The 19,488-nt window shown below is 44.8% G+C and overlaps 2 protein-coding genes across 3 annotated transcripts in view; both read right to left on the bottom strand.

Moving 5' to 3' along the window:
* LOC134393494 (24-hydroxycholesterol 7-alpha-hydroxylase) overlaps window positions 1-18,551 on the bottom strand; it is a 56,878-nt gene extending 38,327 nt beyond the window's left edge. For both annotated transcript variants that reach the window (XM_063118518.1, XM_063118519.1), the window contains exons 1-3: window positions 18,372-18,551; window positions 13,437-13,572; window positions 11,745-11,919 (exon numbers count right to left, since the gene is read on the bottom strand). In XM_063118518.1, the coding sequence (XP_062974588.1) occupies window positions 11,745-11,919; window positions 13,437-13,572; window positions 18,372-18,551 (491 nt within the window). The remainder of the gene's footprint in view (window positions 1-11,744; window positions 11,920-13,436; window positions 13,573-18,371) is intronic.
* Window positions 1-19,488, bottom strand: part of CLIC5 (chloride intracellular channel 5) — a 313,960-nt gene that overhangs the window by 217,336 nt on the left and 77,136 nt on the right. The gene's annotated exons all lie outside the window — the stretch shown is intronic.

Raw genomic sequence — 19,488 nt, 5'->3', positions numbered from 1 at the left:
TCCCCAACTGCCACTCACCCCACCCACCATTCCATTCTAGCCTAAGCTATCAGTCATTCCTCCATTCACTCTTCTGTTTCAATAGTAAAGTCAGGCTTTTACATAAAAATCATACACTTTATTCAGTAATTCTTGCATCTGTCTTGGAATGTTGTAGTTTAGTTATAACAGGGGGGAAAACACTGAGGGCATAAAAAAATCTCATCAAGTTAAAAGGCCTTGGTTGTTGTTGTTTTAAAAAATCTCTTGGCACTTAAAAGCCATTAATGCAGTCACTAGGCAAGCCTACTTGGGAAAAATAAATCCTTAAGCAGAGTGCTACAACTAAGAAGGCCCGGTCTCCCACCACACCTCAGATGTGTCCAAAGATTAACATGTTTTTCAGAAAGCTACGCTTGCGCCTACAACTCCCAGCATGCCTTGGGCAGAAGGGAAGGCTTATCCGGCTTTGGCGGCCATTATCCGGAAGTAACTTGCCATCCTGGGCATGAAGTGAGAGTTCCTTGGCTGGCTGGAGCAGAAGCAAAGGAGATTGCAGCTCTGGGCCCGTCACCGACAGCAACGATCAAACTACTCATGAGTCAGTCATCTCCCTCAGAGATAGAGGGGTGGGGGAAGAAACTAATTTAATTTGTTTTAAAGTTACTTCACAGGCCTACGACTGGCCTGTAAGGGAAGGGTAAGGGATAACAGGGATCTGGGACTGAAATGTTTTTAATTGTATTTTATGGTTCTGTAGGAAGATAAGGATGCCAGGCCAGCTGTCTGGGGGAGAAGAGACCGGAGCCAGACCAGCCATATCTGTCACTGACCTTGAGTGATTAAGCATCCCGGTCGAAAGGTGTGAAGACACGCCATGCATCAAAGCTGGAGGGAGTGGGGAAAAGGAGTGAAAAGAAATGTATAAAAATCCCCCTGTGGAAGGAACAGGGTGGTTGTCGGCTGGGAGCAGTCCGGGCGTGACGTAAGAAATTATTAGAGTTAGTTTTAGATTGCCTGTACTGGGTTCTTATACATGCATGCTTTTTATTGACTTTTTACTTTGCCTGTCCCATGTAATACTACCCTTTTCCTAAATAAAAGGTCTTAAACCTCACGTTGTGGGCTGAGAGTGTCTATGCCTGGGCATCCGTGCTAAATCCAGTAAAGAAACCAGCTGGGTGCTGGGCGCTCTTCCTTTACATGGCCTACCTTGAAGGGTTGTCGTGAGGGTGAGGGAGGAAAAAAAGAAATGAATTTAATTTGTTTAAAGGTTAACTCACAGGCTAGCACTGGCCTGCTACTTTAAGATCATAGAATCATAGAATAGCAGAGTTGGAAGGGGCCTACAAGGCCATCGAGTCCAACCCCCTGCTCAATGCAGGAATCCACCCTAAAGCATCCCTGACAGATGGTTGTCCAGCTGCCTCTTGAAGGCCTCTAGTGTGAGAGAGGCTACAACCTCACCAGGCAACTGATTCCATTGTCGTACTGCTCTAATAGTTAAGAAGTTTTTCCTGATGTCCAGCTAGAATCTGGCTTCCTGTAACTTGAGCCCGTTATTCCGTGTCCTGCACTCTGGGAGGATCGAGAAGAGATCCTGGTCCTCCTCTGAGTGACAACCTTTTAAGTATTTGAAGAGTGCTATCATGTCTCCCCTCAATCTTCTCTTCTCCAGGCTAAACATGCCCAGTTCTTTCAGTCTCTCTTCATAGGGCTTTGTTTCCAGACCCCTGATCATCCTGGTCGCCCTCCTCTGAACATGCTCCAGCTTGTCTACATACTTCTTGAATTGTGGAGCCCAGAATTGGATGCAATACTCTAGATGAGGCCTAACCAGGACCGAATAGAGAGGAACCAGTACCTCACGTGATTTGGAAGCTATACTTCTATTAATGCAGCCCAAAATAGCATTTGCCTTTCTTGCAGCCATATCGCACTGTTGGCTCATATTCAGCTTGCGATCTACAATTCCAAGATCCTTCTTGTTTGTAGTATTGCTGAGCCAAGTATCCCCCATCTTGTAACTGTGCATTTGGTTTCTATTTCCTAAATGTAGAACTTGGCATTTATCCCTATTAAATTTCATCCTGTTGTTTTCAGCCCAGCACTCCAGCCTATCAAGATCACTTTGAAGTTTGTTTCTGTCTTCCAGGGTATTAGCTATCCCACCCAATTTGGTGTCATCTGCAAATTTGATCAGCGTTCCCTGCACCTCCTTGTCCAAATCATTAATAAAAATGTTGAAGAGCACTGGGCCCAGGACTGAGCCCTGCGGCACCCCACTCGTTGCCTCTCCCCAGTTTGAGAAGGTTCCATTGATAAGTACTCTTTGAGTACGATGCTTACCTCGTAGACATGTATCTTAGGGGGCCTGAGCAACACTGGGTAGAAACTTGACATTTAGTATGCTGATATGTCTGGCTGTACAATCTACCAGAAAAATCTAAAAACATTAAATTTGGGGTTTTAAGTATTTTTTTAAGAATTTAATGAAAAGACTGAGGCTTATGTCTACAACTCCCAGCATGCCTTTGGTGTAACTCCCATAAGTCTTCTCTTGCCACCAAACTGATTCATGGTCATGACCAGTACAAATTGCTATTATTCCTTCAGGACATTCCATAAATAAAATTTCTTCAGCAGGGGATATTTAAAATTGCTTTATCTTCTATGTGACTCCTTAGCAGTAGCATGTTATAAACACTATTCATGGAGCTGAGCAGTGCCGGGCATATCAGCTAGTAACCGATAAAAGTAAAAAGTAAGCAAAAAAACCAATAGAAGTAAAAAGTGAGAAATTCCCTTCAAGCGCTGGGGTGGGAAACTGTTTAGTCCCCGGGGGCCAGACTGGCCTTAGCCTCGCCACTTCAGGCAGTCCCTCCCACAAAACCCCACACCCTCTGCAAGGCCCCACTTCGGACATCTCTGTGCGTTTCCTTCTGTGCAGAAAGGGCAGAGAGCTCCCTGCTACACTGTGCATGGAGGAAAAAGCACACACACACACATGAACAGGCAGGAAGTACCCTGTGCCTGCTTACCCTACCCTGTGCCTGTTGGCATTCTCTTCCCCTCCTTATTGTTTTACTATGATTTTATTAGATTGTAAGCCTATGTGGCAGGGCCTTGCTATTTACTGTTTTACTCTGTACAGCACCATGTACATTGATGGTGCTATATAAAATAATAATAATAATAATAATAATAATAATAATAATAATAATAATAATAATAACAACAACCCTACCAATCTCCGGAGAGGGAAAAAGAAGTTTGCCGTGTCACTGTATTTTCCTCCATCGTTGCTTTTTTCCTCTATGCAGAAATAGGCAGGGAGATCTGGGAGGAAATTACCTTTTTTCCTCTGTACAGAGAGGGAGTTTCATGGCTGTCTGTGTATGGAGGAAACACTTTTTTATCCGTGCACAGTCAGGAAGGGCGTAATTGCACCCTGCTTCTCTAAGCACAGGATAAAATGCTTCTCCAACAGGGAGAAGACTCCCCACTGTTAGGGCTGATTATTAATTGGAGATAACAACAGGGATCCCCCTGCGCTCTGCTCCCCCTCCCATTCAGGAGGACAACAGTTCCATAGGAGAATCTCCACTGTCAGCAGAGATTCCTGTCCCTACTAGCCTCCAAGGGGTGTGTGTATCTGGGAGGGGGCGACAGGTCTGATGGGAGATCTCCACAGGTCAAATCATAGAATCATAGAATCATAGAATAGCAGAGTTGGAAGGGGCCTACAAGGCCATCTAGTCCAACCCCCTGCTCAATGCAGGAATCCACCCTAAAGCATCCCTGACAGGTTGTCCAGCTGCCTCTTGAATGCCTCTAGTGTGGGAGAGCCCACAACCTCCCTGTAAGGATGGGGTTAATTCATACAAAGGCTGGCTTTTAGAATGTTAAAATGTATTTTTATTGTTATGATTTTAGGAGCAGAACAGATAAGCGCCAGCTGCATGGGGGTGTTCTGGCACATCCTGGAACCGCTTGGGGCAAGGCCGATCGGCCTTGAGTGAAAATTAACATCTCTGGGAAGGTGTGAACGATCCTCGCAAGGGAGTGGGGAAGGAGCAGGGGAAACTATCTATAAAGAGTACATTTTGCAAGGGGCTTTTGTTCTGAGCTGGATGACCACATGGCTGGGTGAAGTATAGTTTGCAACTTAGTTTTTTTAGTTTGCTTGGTCTGGGTGCCTACTCTGTATCTGCATGTTTTATCCATTGAATGCTAATCTTGTATTTTCTACCCTTATCCTCAATAAATTTGGGCCTAACCCTCCAGTTTTGGAGCCGTGTGCATGTGTTCTTTGGATCTGTGCAAAATCCAGTGGAAAAGCCAGCTTTGCTGGGGTATGCTTCCTTTACATGGTGGGCAGTGCTGGGATTTGACACAGATCCGGAGGAACGATACGCTGGTAGGAAGGGGAGAGCAAAGGTTGGAACCCAGGCTAAGCAAAGTCGAGTAGGCCAGCCAAAATGAATTTGAACCAAGGAGCGGCGGCTCCAGGAGTAGAGCGTTTGGCTCAGAGTCTGGGAGCGGAAGCTCCAGGCGTAGAGTTTTTGGGGGCAAACCCTCAGGAGGGAGTGGAAGGGGAGTCCCATCTGTCCACTTTCGAGTGGGGGATGCAGGAGACACCTAGCTCTGGAGGGGCCCGGAGGCGCCATGCAGCACGACTCTGGAGGCCAGAGGAGGAGCGGGAAAGAGCGTGGTTTGAAGTTGACCCGAGGATGTCGTTCCCGGGGGCGATGCTGGAAGGGGACACTTCTGGAATGCAGGCGACCCAGGCACTGGCAGTGACACTGGAGGGAGACAATTGGAGAGTGCAGGTCCCACGGCCGCGAGGAACACCGCTGCCTCCACCCCCCCGGCCGCCGAGAGAGGCGGAAAGGAATGGCCCCAGTGTAGGGGCCAGGGAGGAGAGTGACGAAAGGAACGTTCAGCAGATGTACACGGAATGTCTGGAGCTGATGTCCCACCATCTGAGGATCGTGGAGAGAGGGGGGCGACCCCAGGTCCGCGTTTCGACCGACGGGCTTTTCCTATGTATCAGGAAGGAGATGATGTGGGAGCATTCCTGATCCTTTTCGAGGACACGTGCGACGAGCTGGGGGTCCTGCCGGCCCAGAGGCTTCTCTAGCCTCAAATTGGAGCGATGACAGTGAGGGAGAGGTGGCCGACTTGGAGTGGGAATACATGCGTGCTGAATCCGCGGGGGTGGCCCAGGCCACCGCCGGTCCCGGGAGTCCAGGTCCAGCAAACGCCGTCTCCATGCAGTTGGTGACCCCAGCCCAGCTCCAGTGGAGTCACCGGAAATTCTGTGAGTGCGTAGTGGTCGATGGGAGGAAGGTGTGGGCTCAAAGGGATACCAGAGTGGACCTTAGTAGCGCCCACGTGGGGCTGCTCAAACCCGGACAGAGACTAGAAGGCCGAACCGTAACAGTGACCCCATACGGAGCACCTCGCTTTGAGGCCCCGTTGGCCCGAGTGAACATTGAGTATCAAGGCTGGAAAGGGGAGCTAGTTATCCTCACGCACACGGAAGGACCAGCCTTCCTCCTAGGCAACGACTTATGTTTTAAAGTTACGCAGTTGGCAGTGACTAGGGGGAAAGCCGCCCGACAGCAGGGGCCACCGGAGGAGGAAGAACGAGAGAACCTAAGGGAGGAACCCTCCGCAGAGGGACGGGAGGAGGGAGGCCACGACCCGGAGGGATGGGACACCCCGGAGTTTCAAAAAGAGTTGCAGCAGGATCCCTCCTTGTGGGAATGCCGAGAGGCAGTGGGAGGCCCCACAGAGGGGCGAGGGAAGGTGGGGACAGCTGTGTTCATTTGGGAACGGGGAAAGCTATACCACCAGTTCTGCCCCAAAGAAAAAGGGGGAATAGAGAGGAAACAACTGGTTGTGCCTGCATCCTTAAGGGGGAAGATGTTGGAAGCGGCCCATGAGCGGTTGTGGGGGGGGACATTTGGGGATACGCTGGACATTGGAGCGGGTGAGCCAGGACTTTTACTGGCCGGGAGTGGCCCAAGAGGTGCGAGATTTCTGTAATTCTTGTGAGATCTGCCAGAGAGTTGGGTTTCCCCAAGATCACCCCAAAGCCCCGCTACGCCCCTCACCCATTACGGAGGTGCCGTTCGAAAAGATGGGGGTAGATATTTTGGGACCTTTCAGTCCAGCCACTCGAGGGGGGAAAAAGTACATTCTAACTTTAGTAGACTACGCCACCCGCTATGTGGAAGTCGTGCCGCTTTCGGTTATCTCGGCACCGCAGGTGGCGAGGGCCATGATGACGATTTTCACCCGGGTGGGGGTCCCCAGAGTGTTGGTGCATGACCAAGGGGGAAATTTTATGTCTTTGCTGCTGAAGGAATTGTGGAAGTTGGTGGGGGTGCATCAATGTATAGCCGCCGCATACCATCATGAAGGGAATGGGTTGGTGGAACGGTTCAACCAGACGCTGGGGGAAATGCTGAAAGCCTATGCGATCAAGCATACGGCAGACTGGGATCAAGCCCTGCCCTACCTTCTCTTTGCGGCCCGGGATGCCAAGAGTGATAGCCTGGGATTTTTGGCCAACGAGCTGGTTTTCGGAAGTGAATTACGAGGTCCGTTGAAGTTGTTGTGGGAGGGCTGGGAAGGGCGGACCACCCCCACCCCCATGTCGGTGGTAGAATACATGCAGAACCTCCAGAACCTCTTGCAAGAGGTGGGAGAAGCCGCACAGGAAAATCTGATCCAAGCACAGCAGACCCAAAAAAGGTGGTATGATCGACAGGCCAGGCAGTGAGTGTTTCGGGAAGGGGATAGAGTGTTGGTTTTGAAGCCGCTGAAGCCGGAAAAGCTGGCCGTCAAGTGGGAAGGGCCCCTTATAGTAGAGAAGAAGTTAAATGAGGTAAATTATCTGTTGAGGGATCCCGAGAAGCAGCGTCGTGCTAAGGTTTATCATGTGAACATGATGAAGCCCTTCCGGGAGCGAGGGGTGCGGGTCCAGCGGGTGGGGCGAGGCGAGCCGCTGGGCGAGGAGGCTGGGTTGGACATCTTAGCTAGCTACCGGGGGAAGGAGGGGTTGGAGGACATTCAGGTCCCCGAGGAATTGAGCGCTGAGCAGCAAGAGCAGTTGAAGCGGTGCTTGCAAGGTTTTAGGGAGTTGTTTTAAGGTTTGCCAGGTCGGACGTCGCTGACCAAGCATTCGATTGATACGGGGAAGCACCACCCTATACAGTCGCCCCCCCACCGGTTGAATGGAAGGCAGTTAGAAATCGTTAACAAGGAGATTGAGGAGATGTTGGCTATGGGGGTAATTAAGAAGAGCCAGAGTCCCTGGTCGTCCCCATTGGTGCTCGTGGCTAAAAAAGACGGATCGGTCCGTTTCTGCATGGACTTTAGAAAATTAAATAGTGTGTCCACAGTAGCGGCTTACCCCATGCCCCGGACGGACGATTTGATAGAGACCCTAGGGAAAGCGAAGTTTATTTCCACGCTAGATTTGACCAAGGGATACTGGCAGGTGCTATTGGATGAGGATGCAGCTTTGAAATCGGCTTTTTCTACCCCCCGGGGGCACTACCAGTTTACGGTTCTTCCATTCGGGCTCTCAAATGCACCGGGGGGCTTTCAGATACTTATGGACCGGGTTCTGGACGGTCTGGGGGCTTTTTCGTGCGTTTACCTGGATGATGTGGCGGTGTTTAGTGATACGTGGGAACAGCACTTATCACACTTGGCGCAAGTGTTGAGTCAGCTGCGGGAGGCTGGATTAACCGTAAAGGCCTCCAAGTGAAAGTTCGGAAGGGGGGAGGTGGCATACTTGGGCCATAGAGTGGGGCGGGGAGCGCTGAAACTGATGGAGGCCAAAGTGGAGGCCATCCAGCAGTGGCCCGTTCCGCGGACTAAAAGGCAGGTCCAGTCCTTTTTGGGGCTGGCAGGATATTATAGGCGGTTTGTTCTGAACTTTAGTCAGATGGTGGCCCCCCTAACCGAGTTGTGCCGGAAGCGGCAGCCGATAAAAGTGCAGTGGACCGGGGCGTGTCAGCAAGCGTTTGACGGACTAAAAGAAAAACTCAAACGGGCCCTGGTACTCCGGGCACCCGATTTTGATCGCCCCTTCGTGGTACAGATGGACGCTTCCGAGGCGGGTCTGGGTGTTGTTGCAGGAAGGAGAGGGGGGGCTTTTGCAGCCCGTGGCGTTTGTTAGTAAAAAACTTTTGCCCCGAGAGCAAGTCTTAGCAACCATTGAGAAGGAGTGCTTGGCTACAGTATGGGCGGTGGGGAAGCTGCGACCATACTTGTGGGATTTGGATACTTACAGATCCAAATGGATCACTCTCCACTTTGCTGGCTGGCGCATGTAAAAAACACTAACCAGAAGTTGCTGCGTTGGAGCTTAGCCCTTCAGGACTTTGATTTCACCATTTCCCACATCAAGGGCAAAGAGAACATAGTGGCAGACGAGCTTTCCAGAAGCTTCAACCGGGAGGGGGAGGGGGAGTCAAGGGAGAGTGAACCCCTGCCCCTGCGTGGGCACAAAAGAAGGAGTAAAAAAGGGGTCAATGTGTAAACCAATAAAAGAGTATGCTGGAGGCGGCATTTTCTAGAAATGCCATCTTAAGGGGGGAGGTGTAAGGATGGGGTTAATTCATACAAAGGCTGGCTTTTAGAATGTTAAAATGTATTTTTATTATGATTTTAGGAGCAGAACAGATAAGCGCCAGCTGCATGGGGGCATTCTGGCACATCCTGGAACCGCTTGGGGCAAGGCCGATCGGCCTTGAGCGAAAATTAACATCTCTGGGAAGGTGTGAACGATCCTCGCAAGGGAGGGGGGAAGGAGCAGGGGAAACTATCTATAAAGAGTACGTTTTGCAAGGGGCTTTTGTTCTGAGCTGGATGACCACATGGCTGGGTGAAGTATAGTTTGCAACTTAGTTTTTTTAGTTTGCTTGGTCTGGGTGCCTACTCTGTATCTGCATGTTTTATCCATTGAATGCTAATCTTGTATTTCCTACCCTTATCCTCAATAAATTTGGGCCTAACCCTCCAGTTTTGGAGCCGTGTGCATGTGTTCTTTGGATCTGTGCAAAATCCAGTGGAAAAGCCAGCTTTGCTGGGGCATGCTTCCTTTACATGGTGGGCAGTGCTGGGATTTGACACAGATCCGGAGGAACGATACGCTGGTAGGAAGGGGAGAGCAAAGGTTGGAACCCAGGCTAAGCAAAGTCGAGTAGGCCAGCCAAAATGAATTTGAACCAAGGAGCGGCGGCTCCAGGAGTAGAGCTCAAGTCCTCTCACTTTTTCTTCCAAAAGTGCCACCAGCTTGCACTTGTTTCAGGTATACGCCATGTTGAGCTTAGGCAGAAACACGAACATTGCACACCCTTTGCAGGTCACCACCTCTAGGGACTCCTTTCCATCCATATTGTTGATTTCTGCTTTGGTTTTTTTTCCTTTTTGATTATAGTGGAATTGCCTTTGCTTTGTTGTGTCCTCTCTGAAGGTACACAACTATATGAGGATGTCCTAAGGGAAAGTAAGATCTTTTGGATTTTTTTTTTTTTGGTGGTGGTTTTATGGGGGGGGGGTTCTCTTTATGTTTTTCTTTGTTTTTATCACCTCTTTTTTTTTTTTTTGAGGCCTCCCCCTTGACCTCCCCTGCCGAACTCCCCCTGTCCAACTCCTGTTTGCTCTTCCTGTTCGCTCGCTCCCTGGGAATCTGGCTTACTTTTATAGCTCCTACTTGACCTGGGCCAGCTGCTCTTCCCTGCTTCTGCTCAGCTCCAAGTCAGGAACCAGAATGAGGTCACTGAAAGGCCAACAACAATCAACAGCAATCAGGCACTGATTGCTGAGTCCAACTGACAATCAGGCCACTCCCCCTTCAGCTCCTGCAGCAACTATCCACACTGACCCTCTTCACTCAGCACTCAGGAGCACATGACAAGCACACAGCCTCTTTGAATTGGCAGCCTCCTGGGTTTCCTTGAGGCTTCTCTTCTTCCCCTTTCCTTGGTCTCCTCTTCCCCTACACTCCCCCTGTCAAACTCCTGTTTGCTCTTCCTGTTCGCTTGCTCCCTGGGAATCTGGCTTACTTTTATAGCTCCTACTTGAGCTGGGCCAGCTGCCCTTCCCTGCTTCTGCTCAGCTCCAAGTCAGGAACCAGAATGTTCCCCATCCCTGTTCTAGTGGATGTTACTGCTGTTACGGGATAGGTTGCATATATGTTTTAGTAAGGCTCCACATCTTCCTCAAAACTCTATCCTTTTCATTCTGCTTTATGATGAAGAGTTTAGTAGCTACTAAGATTGCTCCTTTCCATGCCAGAAGAGGTCAGTGTAATACAGTGGTTCCCAAACTTTTTCAGGTCACCGCCCCCTTGGTTCCACAAACTCATGCCAAGTGCCCCCTACCCTACACTATAAAAATCATTATTCAGAATAGCAGTTTTCAACAACCCCCATTAAGGAAGATAATAACAATAAAATTCAAAACTGTAACAATTAATTGAATATTTATTCAAAATCCAATTACATTTTTTTAGTTTATTCAATTAAGCATAATTGATGAAATTGATCCAGTGATATCATCTTCTCAAAGTCTGATAGTCATTTAGCAAGAATATTAGATAGCACATTTAGTAACTAGGGTAGAGTACCTCACTATTCTGTAAATGTGATGGATGGGCTTGATGAAGTGATACCAGTTTCCCAATGTCTGTTTCCCAAAGTTTCCCAAAGTCACTTAACGTGAGTCTTAAATCACCACGTTTAGTAATTTGGAGTCAATTTCTTTGCTTGGAGAGAAGTAGGCAGACCACACTAAAACCACATTCCACCAAATATGATGTTGGAAATGCAACCAGGAGCTTCTGAACCACTCTCCATAGTGCAGGATAGCAATCAGAAATTTCTTTCTGTCACCAAAACTCCTGGTACGGAAAAGACCACCTTGAGCGCCCCCCTGCCATCTGCTTGCCTCTTAACGCCTCTCCATGCAATCCCACCGCCCACTTTGGGAACCACTGGTGTAATACAACACTCCAACCATCTTAGATTAGTTAGAAAGAATTTCCTGGAGTTCCATGTATTTATGCCTCTGTGCAGAAGAGTTAGTGCATAATCAAATTGGTCGGTTATACAATGCAGTAGCTACCTCACAGCCACCATGGGCCTTACCCATGAAGTTCACGATTTAAAGAGTTGAGGACTTACCCAAGTTTTTACACTGGAGTAAGGTGAACACGGCCCTTCCACCATCTGACCTCTCTCCAGCATCAAGGCAGAGGCATTCCTGGGCGGAAGGTGACCCCTGATGGCCACCGGAAGTCAAGGCAGCGGACCGGCCTGACATGTTAGGATTAGCTGGCGCCACCCCGCAGCAGCAAAAGCACAGGGTTTTCTCAAAAGCAGTAGCAACCCAACACTGTGAAGGCAGCCTCCAGATGAGTAATTCTAGAATGATCCTGGGCATTAGAGCAGCTTTTTAGGTCTTTGGGGAGCCCTACTTTCAAATTAGCCCAAAGGAAAATATTAGTAGAACTCCTTACTACCACATACTTTGGAATGTCTTTTCCCTTAGAGGTGCCACTGTTGAGTTTATGATTCTGTCCTTACTCCTGAAGTTCCCTCCCTCCTTACCTTGCAATGTTTATTTTGTATGTTATTCTCCTTGAAACTATGTCTTACAGTTTACACAAAATCATTATTTACATTCAATGGCAAGAATGGAGGCATCTGCTATTGTACCTGGTTTGTATAATCACCTACCTTACAAGGTCTTTGAGCTCCTCTGTTCCCTGAGGACCTAAATCCTCCATGTGTTCCTGAAATTCCTGACAGAGACTCCCAGACAACAGATGCAGATTAGAGAGCGACAGCCTTCCCTTTATCATGGTATAAAGCCTGCCCCTATTCTTGTAAAAGATTTCTTCAGGAACTGAAACTTTAAAATACAAGTTAAAAAGAACAATCAGAATAAGATTTAACATCACCCCTAAAATTACCTAAAATCTGCAAACATCATGGCCAGGAACAGGTGGAGCTAGTGACCTGCAATTTCCTGAAAGTTTTCTTCCCCCATGAAAGAGGTCTCCATTTTTTCTGCCTCATTCTCAGGGCATTTTATAATTTATTTTGCATTTCTTTTCAATGTCCGACAATATAGAATTTTTGGACTGAAACAGACATGACTTGGAAGGCTTGTGATTACATTATCCAATATGTTTATTTTTACTTCAAAACAGTTGTGACTGATTTATATAGAAGTAGCGGTGATAGGGAAATGTGATTAACCCTTCTCCCAACACTGATTTTGCCATCCCAATTACCCCCATGAAGCTGCTTTTAGTCCCACAGCAGAAAACAAAGTAAGCCATGCAGCACCTGTACTATTGGAACTATCTCTGTTAATGCCAATAGCAGCTTAAGGCTGACAGCAGCAGGGAGGCGGATTTAAATCTGGAAACAATTGAAACCCCCAAAGCTGCTTTAATATATATATATTAAAAAATAAAGCATCTTAAGATCTCCCACATCATATCTGTTTTAGTCCTTAGACTACATCTTGCAGTAGTGAATTCCATTGTTTTTTATTATTATTTATTATTATTATTTACATTTCTATACTGCCCCATAGATGAAGCTCTCTGGGTGGTTTACATAAGATTAAAAACAATTAAAATCAATATACAAAATGTAAAACCATAAAAACATGCAACATTACAGAAACATATATATAAAAACAACTATAAAAACAGATCCAGGATCAATGAAGCTCATCACAAATTGCTAAATGCCTGGGAAAAGAAAAAGGTTTTAACCCGGCACCAAAAAGATAGCAATATTGGCACCAGGTGGGCCTCGTTGGGGAGATCATTCCATAATTTGGGGGGGGGGCACCACTGAGAAGGCCCTCTCCCTTGTTGAGCTTCCCTCAGAGTTGTCACCCAGAGAAGGGCCTTAGATGTTGAACGTAGTGTTCGGGTAAGTGCTGTGGGAAGAAATCTCCCACTGATCAGCTTCATGGGATGACCCCGGGTTCTAGTATTATAAGTGAGAGGAAGAAAAAATCCTCCCTATCCACGTTCTCCACACCAAGTGTAATTTTATATACTTCTATCAGGTCTCCCCTTCCTCACTGGTTTTTCCAAGCTAAACCATCCTAGCTGTCGTAACCTTCCCTCATAGGGGAGATGCTCCAGCCCCGATCATTTTAGTTGCCCTTTTCTTTTTCCAGCTCTACTATATCTCCTTTGTAGGAGTGGTGGTGGCCAAACTGTACACAATATTCTAAGTGTGGTCACACTTCTTCTTCTTCTTCTTATTATTATTATTTATATAGCACCATCAGTGTACATGGTGCTGTACATAGGCATCCCTATGATACTTGCAGTTTTATTCTCAATTCCTTTTCTAATAAAACAAACATCTTTCTACTGAAATGCAATATAATTTATCTACCTGCATGCTGGACAGTTTGCTGTACTGCCTGCTCAAAATCTGTATCTTTAGATGTGCAAAATGTTTGAAATCCTTCTTCATCAGTAACAAATGTATACCGTTTTCCCAGCATATACACAGTGAATACTGGTCCATGCTGCAAAATACAGTGTAAAAAAAAATGCAAGTAGTTTAATACAGCTAGAGTATAATGCAAAATGAATGTACCAAAATTAGCATGATTTTCATTCGACAGGCATCTCTAAGGCAGTGCTGAAATGGTGAAGTTGTCCAATTGACCTTCATCAAGCAATTTGGAGTACATCATTAATTTTAATTATGAACTTTTGCAGATTGAAATATGTGACAAGGTACACATACTCTCTCAACCATTTGGGGTGAACCCAACTTGTGGTCTAATTCTAAGTGGGGCTCCAAATAGAGGTTTGCTAGTGCTACCAATATATATAAAAATATATTGTGCAGCTATTCAGTCTTTCCCTCCTCAATGAATTCTGGTAAGAAAAAAAGATGAAAGAAGTGGTGGGAAAATATGGCGGCATGGATGGTTGTGTTTACTAATGGAAGACATTGTCATCTTGATCCTCCATAAAATTCCGTGAATGAGGCAGGGCAATTGTACAATAAAAGCCTGTTTTGACAGCACCCTAAATTGCCCAAAGTGTAAGGTAGAAAACTGGCAGTGATCATAATGACCCGATAGAACTGTAAATTAACATCACATCTGGGTAGTTTCATAACCATAGAGACAATAATTTATCTTAAAAACTGAAAATCTAAGATTTGGAGTGCTAAATTAAGTTCTGGCATTCCAATAAAATCCCATAAGCTATCCAAGATACTATTTTAAAGGGAAAATTCAAATGTTACAGTGGCGAAATACTTCCATTAGGTTCAACTGAAGGTAGCAAAAAGTAAGCAAACTTTCAAGTTAATCAACTCTTTTTTCAGGCGAAATGTTAAGGGGGAAAATTGAGGAGAGTAAAATCTGTTACTAGGACAGAACAACTGGGTGGGTGTACTGGTGACAATAAATGTAGATAAAATAATATTAATAATAAATTAAGGATGGTTTTTGTATCCTTACTATTTCTTAATTGTTTCTTTGTTGAGAGTCTTTGTAGACTTCAGAGAATTTTTAAAGTGTTTTGCTTTTGTTGCTGTGGCACCCCGGCTGTGGAACGAGCTCCCCAGAGAGGTTCGCTTGGCGCCTACATTGTTTTCCTTTCGTCACCAGCTGAAGACCTTTTTATTTTCTCAGTATTTTAACACCTAATTTAACTTAAATTTAAACTCTGCTGTTTTAATTTCATATTTTAACTTATATCAATTTTATTGTGTGGTTTTATCCTGGTCGTGCTTTTTATATTGCATTTTGTATTTGTGTTTTTAAATTGTTGGTAGTTTTATTATGCTCTTCATGGTTTTAATTTTTGTGAACCGCCCAGAGAGCTTCAGCTATTGGGCGGTATAGAAATGAAATAAATAAATTTCCTTTTAGATTCTTCTCATGTTTTTTCAAGACTCCTAAGGATGTTTTATTGCATTTGAGTGGTGTTGTTGGGTTTGTTTGCTTTTTGTCATTAATAAGATTGTGTATTCAAGAGACTTCTGTGTAAGTTTTGGCCAATGATAATACTGTTTATTCTCTGTCCCTATTGTATTGTGCCTTTTTGCACTACTTTTGCTGAACATATAAGCTTTGTACAAATTTTTAATATATAAGTTCAGATTGTTTTATTTAGTGTTAATCACAGTTTATATTTGTTTTTATTGTAGAGTGCCCTTGAAAAAGAGTTTTATAACCTGAAATGCTTTGGGCTTGGAATATATGTCTTCATAATTATCCAACTTGCAGTCCTTTTTCTTTAGGCACTTCGAGGTTTCCTCCCTCAGTCTGCATGTTTTTAGCCCCCAACTTTTTTGGGGGGCAGTTAAAGCCTCAAATATTGAAAACAACAACAAACCATGTTAAAGTATGGGGTGGTGGTGGAGAGAACAAGCACAGTTTGAAGCCAGGGAACATTGGTAGGCTGAGTTACAGCTCTGACAGCTGTGGAAGGTTGCTTGAAAGCTTCTCTGTATCAACCTAAAGGCAATTTGAGCCCGTGTGAATCAAGGTGGGACTCAAAAATAGAGAAGTCCACCTGAAGGAGCTGTGGGGACTTCAGCTGTGAAGCTGTTGGGGACACATAAATGGACACATTGTTCTAGAATAAAACATTTTCATCAACCTCTGCCTCCTCTGAGTACACAGAGCAACGATTATCTGCCTTCTGGTGCACCGGAAGCCACCAGCAACACAGGCGAAGAAACCAGCACGGATACTCATGGATAAATACTCAGCCCAACATTTAAAGGATACAAAAGTTAAATTTGAAAAACTTAGTAGTTCTAAGTGTTTCTTTAATTGCCATAGCAAATGTTTTTAAGAAAAGATTTGTGCCTTTTACCACTCATAAGTGACTTGGCTTCATTCCACAATTGCCAAATGTTCTTTGCAAACGCTTATCTTCCTGCCCTGCAAAAGCTTGTGATCACCACACAAGCCAAAATATAAGATAATTAAAAGTTCAGAATTGTGTACACATATTATGATTCTACCCAAGGACTTTTAGAGCCCTACGTTAGTTGTAAATGAAAGTTAACAAAGAATCATAGAATAGCAGAGTTGGAAGGGGCCTACAAGACCATCAAGTCCAACCCCCTGCTTAATGCAGGAATCCACCCTAAAGCATCCCTGACAGTTAGTTGTCCAGCTGCCTCTTGAATGCCTCTAGTGTAGGAGAGCCCACAACCTCCCTAGGTAACTGATTCCACTGTCGCACTGCTCTAACAGTTAGGAAGTTTTTCCTGATGCCCAGCCGGAATCTGGCTTCTTTTAACTTGAGCCTGTTATTCCATGTCTTGCATTCTGAGAAGAGATCCTGGCCCTCCTCTGTGTGACAACGCAAAGCGTTTCTGCCGGCCGAGAGGAGCCCTGGAAGCAGGCGACAGGTTGCGAGTCCCAGGGGCTGCGGACCACGCAGCCCATGCTGCGCCCCTCTGAGATCTGCCGTTCTAGGCCACTGCCTTAGTCGCCTCTATGGCCCTGCTTTGGGTTATGTCAGTATCGTCACTCAAAGCTAACGACGGGGAACAGGGAATGTTACATAAAGCAGCCCTTCCCCCCAACCTGTGGTCCTTTAAATGTGCTAGACGTCAACTCCCATCATGTCCATCCAGCATAGCCACACATCTGGAAGGCACCAGGTTGGGGAAAACTGATGTAATGTCTCAAAAGAATACTGCTACTAAAAAAAAGTTGACTCCATTACACTGAAATTGTAAGACTTGCAAATTCTTTGCTTATGTAAGAGTTATTGCTACGTTGCCAAACAGCTCTGGAACAGTGCACTAAAGGTTTTAGTTGCTAAGAAACTAATGGGAGAGTACAATAAGAAGCACTCATCCCTAAACAGATAAAATAACCCTTTTGTTAAATCCTTGTACACATGACCCAAATTCAATCAATATGATGTAACTTCCTGAATTGTTTAGTTTCTATCAAAAACATTTCATCTTTGTATATAAATTAGTATGCAATTCATATACTCTTCAAACATGGCATAATGCACTTCACATCTTCTGAAATCCAAGCCTTTTTAGCCTATACTATTAGGGTGACCATATGAAAAGGAGGACATGGCTCCTGTATCTTTAACAGTTGCATAGAGAAGGGAATTTCAGAAGATCTCATTTGTATATATAAAGAACCTGGTGAAATTCTCTCTTCTTCACAACAGTTAAAGCTGCAGGAGCTATACTAGACTGACCAGATTTAAAAGAGGGCAGGGCACCTGCAACTTTAACTGTTGTGATGAAGAGGAAATTCTACCAGGTTCCCCATATATACAAATGACACCTGGTGAAATTTCCTTTACAATACAACTGTTAAAGATACAGGAGCCCCGTCCTCCTTTTCATATGGTCGCCCTAATACTATATAAGGCAGTAAATTGAAGCAATCTTATTGCTGATAATGTACATAGTAAAGTTATAAGGTTTTATGTTAAAAAAGAGTTTAGCTATCAGTTCAAAAATCCTAAGGGCGGGCAATTTTCAAGTCCTTTATATACCTTTCATTCCAATGTGGCAAATGGCAATGCTCTGAAATGTGGCTTGAAGATTTCTGCCAATATATAATGTACTTTGCATGGAAAAGCACTCAGAAACTATACTCTCAATTTGTTTCTTGCGCTGCTGTTACTTTTAAATGAAACTTAAACCAGGACAAAGAAATTGTATTGTAACTAGCATATCACTTTGCAACTATATATATTCACACAGCATTAAAACCGGATTTTTCCAACTATTTTAAAGCATAATTGCTGCACATAAGGGAAGAAAAGCAGTTTTCCCACACAGGCTATAACATAAATTATAAAATGAAAATCTGTGCTCCTCCATGCACATTTTTATTGCAATTTCATGCATTGCTGAATGCAAAACAAAAGATTATCTGAAGCAGTTCATTCCTTATTTCTTTTAAAAAGTAAGGAATACAATAATTATGACAATTAGAAGTCTGTCCCAATGAAATATGAAGAAATGGCTATTCAGAACTAGCTCTTTGGTGCAGTTGTGGCAAATCATTTTGTTACACGTTCAGTGGTATGTTAGTTCATGGAAACTCTCCTCTAAAATTATGCACACTTTTAATGCACTCAAGAGACAGGCGCGGTGCTATGATATAACCCATATAAGGAAAGCAGTATTCATTGTACATGCAAACAAACAAACAAATGTTTCAGCACATTTTTCTCAGCACAAATAATTAATCCCTTGAGATAATTTGGAAATCCAAAGCATATTAAACCTGGCTAATGCAAGAGGCTTCTTTTATTTAGTCCAGCTCTTTTCATCCTTAACCCTCCTGCCCCTCACAATTATTACCTTGAGTCTGGCTTGCTCTATAAATTCCAGGGGAGCTCTCCCAAACTGCAAGGCAGCTCCTAACCAAGGGATCCAGCCGCGGATGCAAGGCGGTTCAATACAGTGTCTGGACTGAAACAAAACCCACACGACAACAAACCCTACGACCACTGTTAGCAGGATAGCGACAGCTATGTCCATCTTGCTTCTTTCCAAACCTGCTGCACACTGGTTGCCAGCTGTTCCTCCGAGCAACTTATTTTTCGCAGTGCTGCCTCCTTGTGGGGGCTATGACAAAAAGACAGTCAAACGTCATAGCTTAGCCTTCCTTTGGGAGGGCCTGAGGGATTTTTGTTCTCGAAAATGGACTTTTGTTATCTCTAGGAAAGATCTAATCATCACTCGGTTTATTTATTTTTCCTTGTACAGAAAGTGGCTATTGTGTCATTCACCATTTTCAGAGGCTGTGAGCTATTCTGTTTAAAAATAATGAAAATAGATCATTGCTTAACTCTGCATCAATGGCAGAAATACAAGGGATTACAAGCTATATACATTTGCCTTATGTCCAATCTACAGACATTGCATTGTGTTTTCCTTGACATTTCTGACAGCATTTTTTTTCAAACCGCAGAGCAACACTCTGGGAGCATTGTTTCCTTGCAGATATTTTTCTTACTGCCTCATTCAAAATGCAAGCTGAACAATGTGCAGACTGAAAGGCAGCTGTGTTCACCACCTCAAGAGGGTTTCACCCTTAAAGACTGCCTAAAAATAATTTTAGATGAAATAAATATAATTTACTTCATGATGTGAGGTTCCGCAACACTACCTAGGCCAGATTTTAATTAGTTTTGCTCCTATTGTGGGTGAAATATAGTACCAACTGTTCATAGAAAGTGTTGTGCTCGCAGAAGACTCCTTCAGTTCAGAGTGAAAATGCTGAACACAACCTGAAGGCCTCAATCCTGTATTCAAGATATTGTAGATGGGAAAAGCCCCGCTAAACTGGTGAAACTGAATTACATTGGTGCACTTGTGCGCTTAGCTATACAACAGCGGGATTGCTTGTCTTTTAATTTTAACCCGATTATTAGTAGATTCAAATCTAGCCAACGAGCGTCATACTGCAGCAGCA

This window comes from Elgaria multicarinata, chromosome 2 (genome assembly GCF_023053635.1).
Source record: "Elgaria multicarinata webbii isolate HBS135686 ecotype San Diego chromosome 2, rElgMul1.1.pri, whole genome shotgun sequence".
NCBI lineage: Eukaryota > Metazoa > Chordata > Lepidosauria > Squamata > Anguidae > Elgaria > Elgaria multicarinata.
This window is presented reverse-complemented; position numbering and strand designations above follow the sequence as displayed.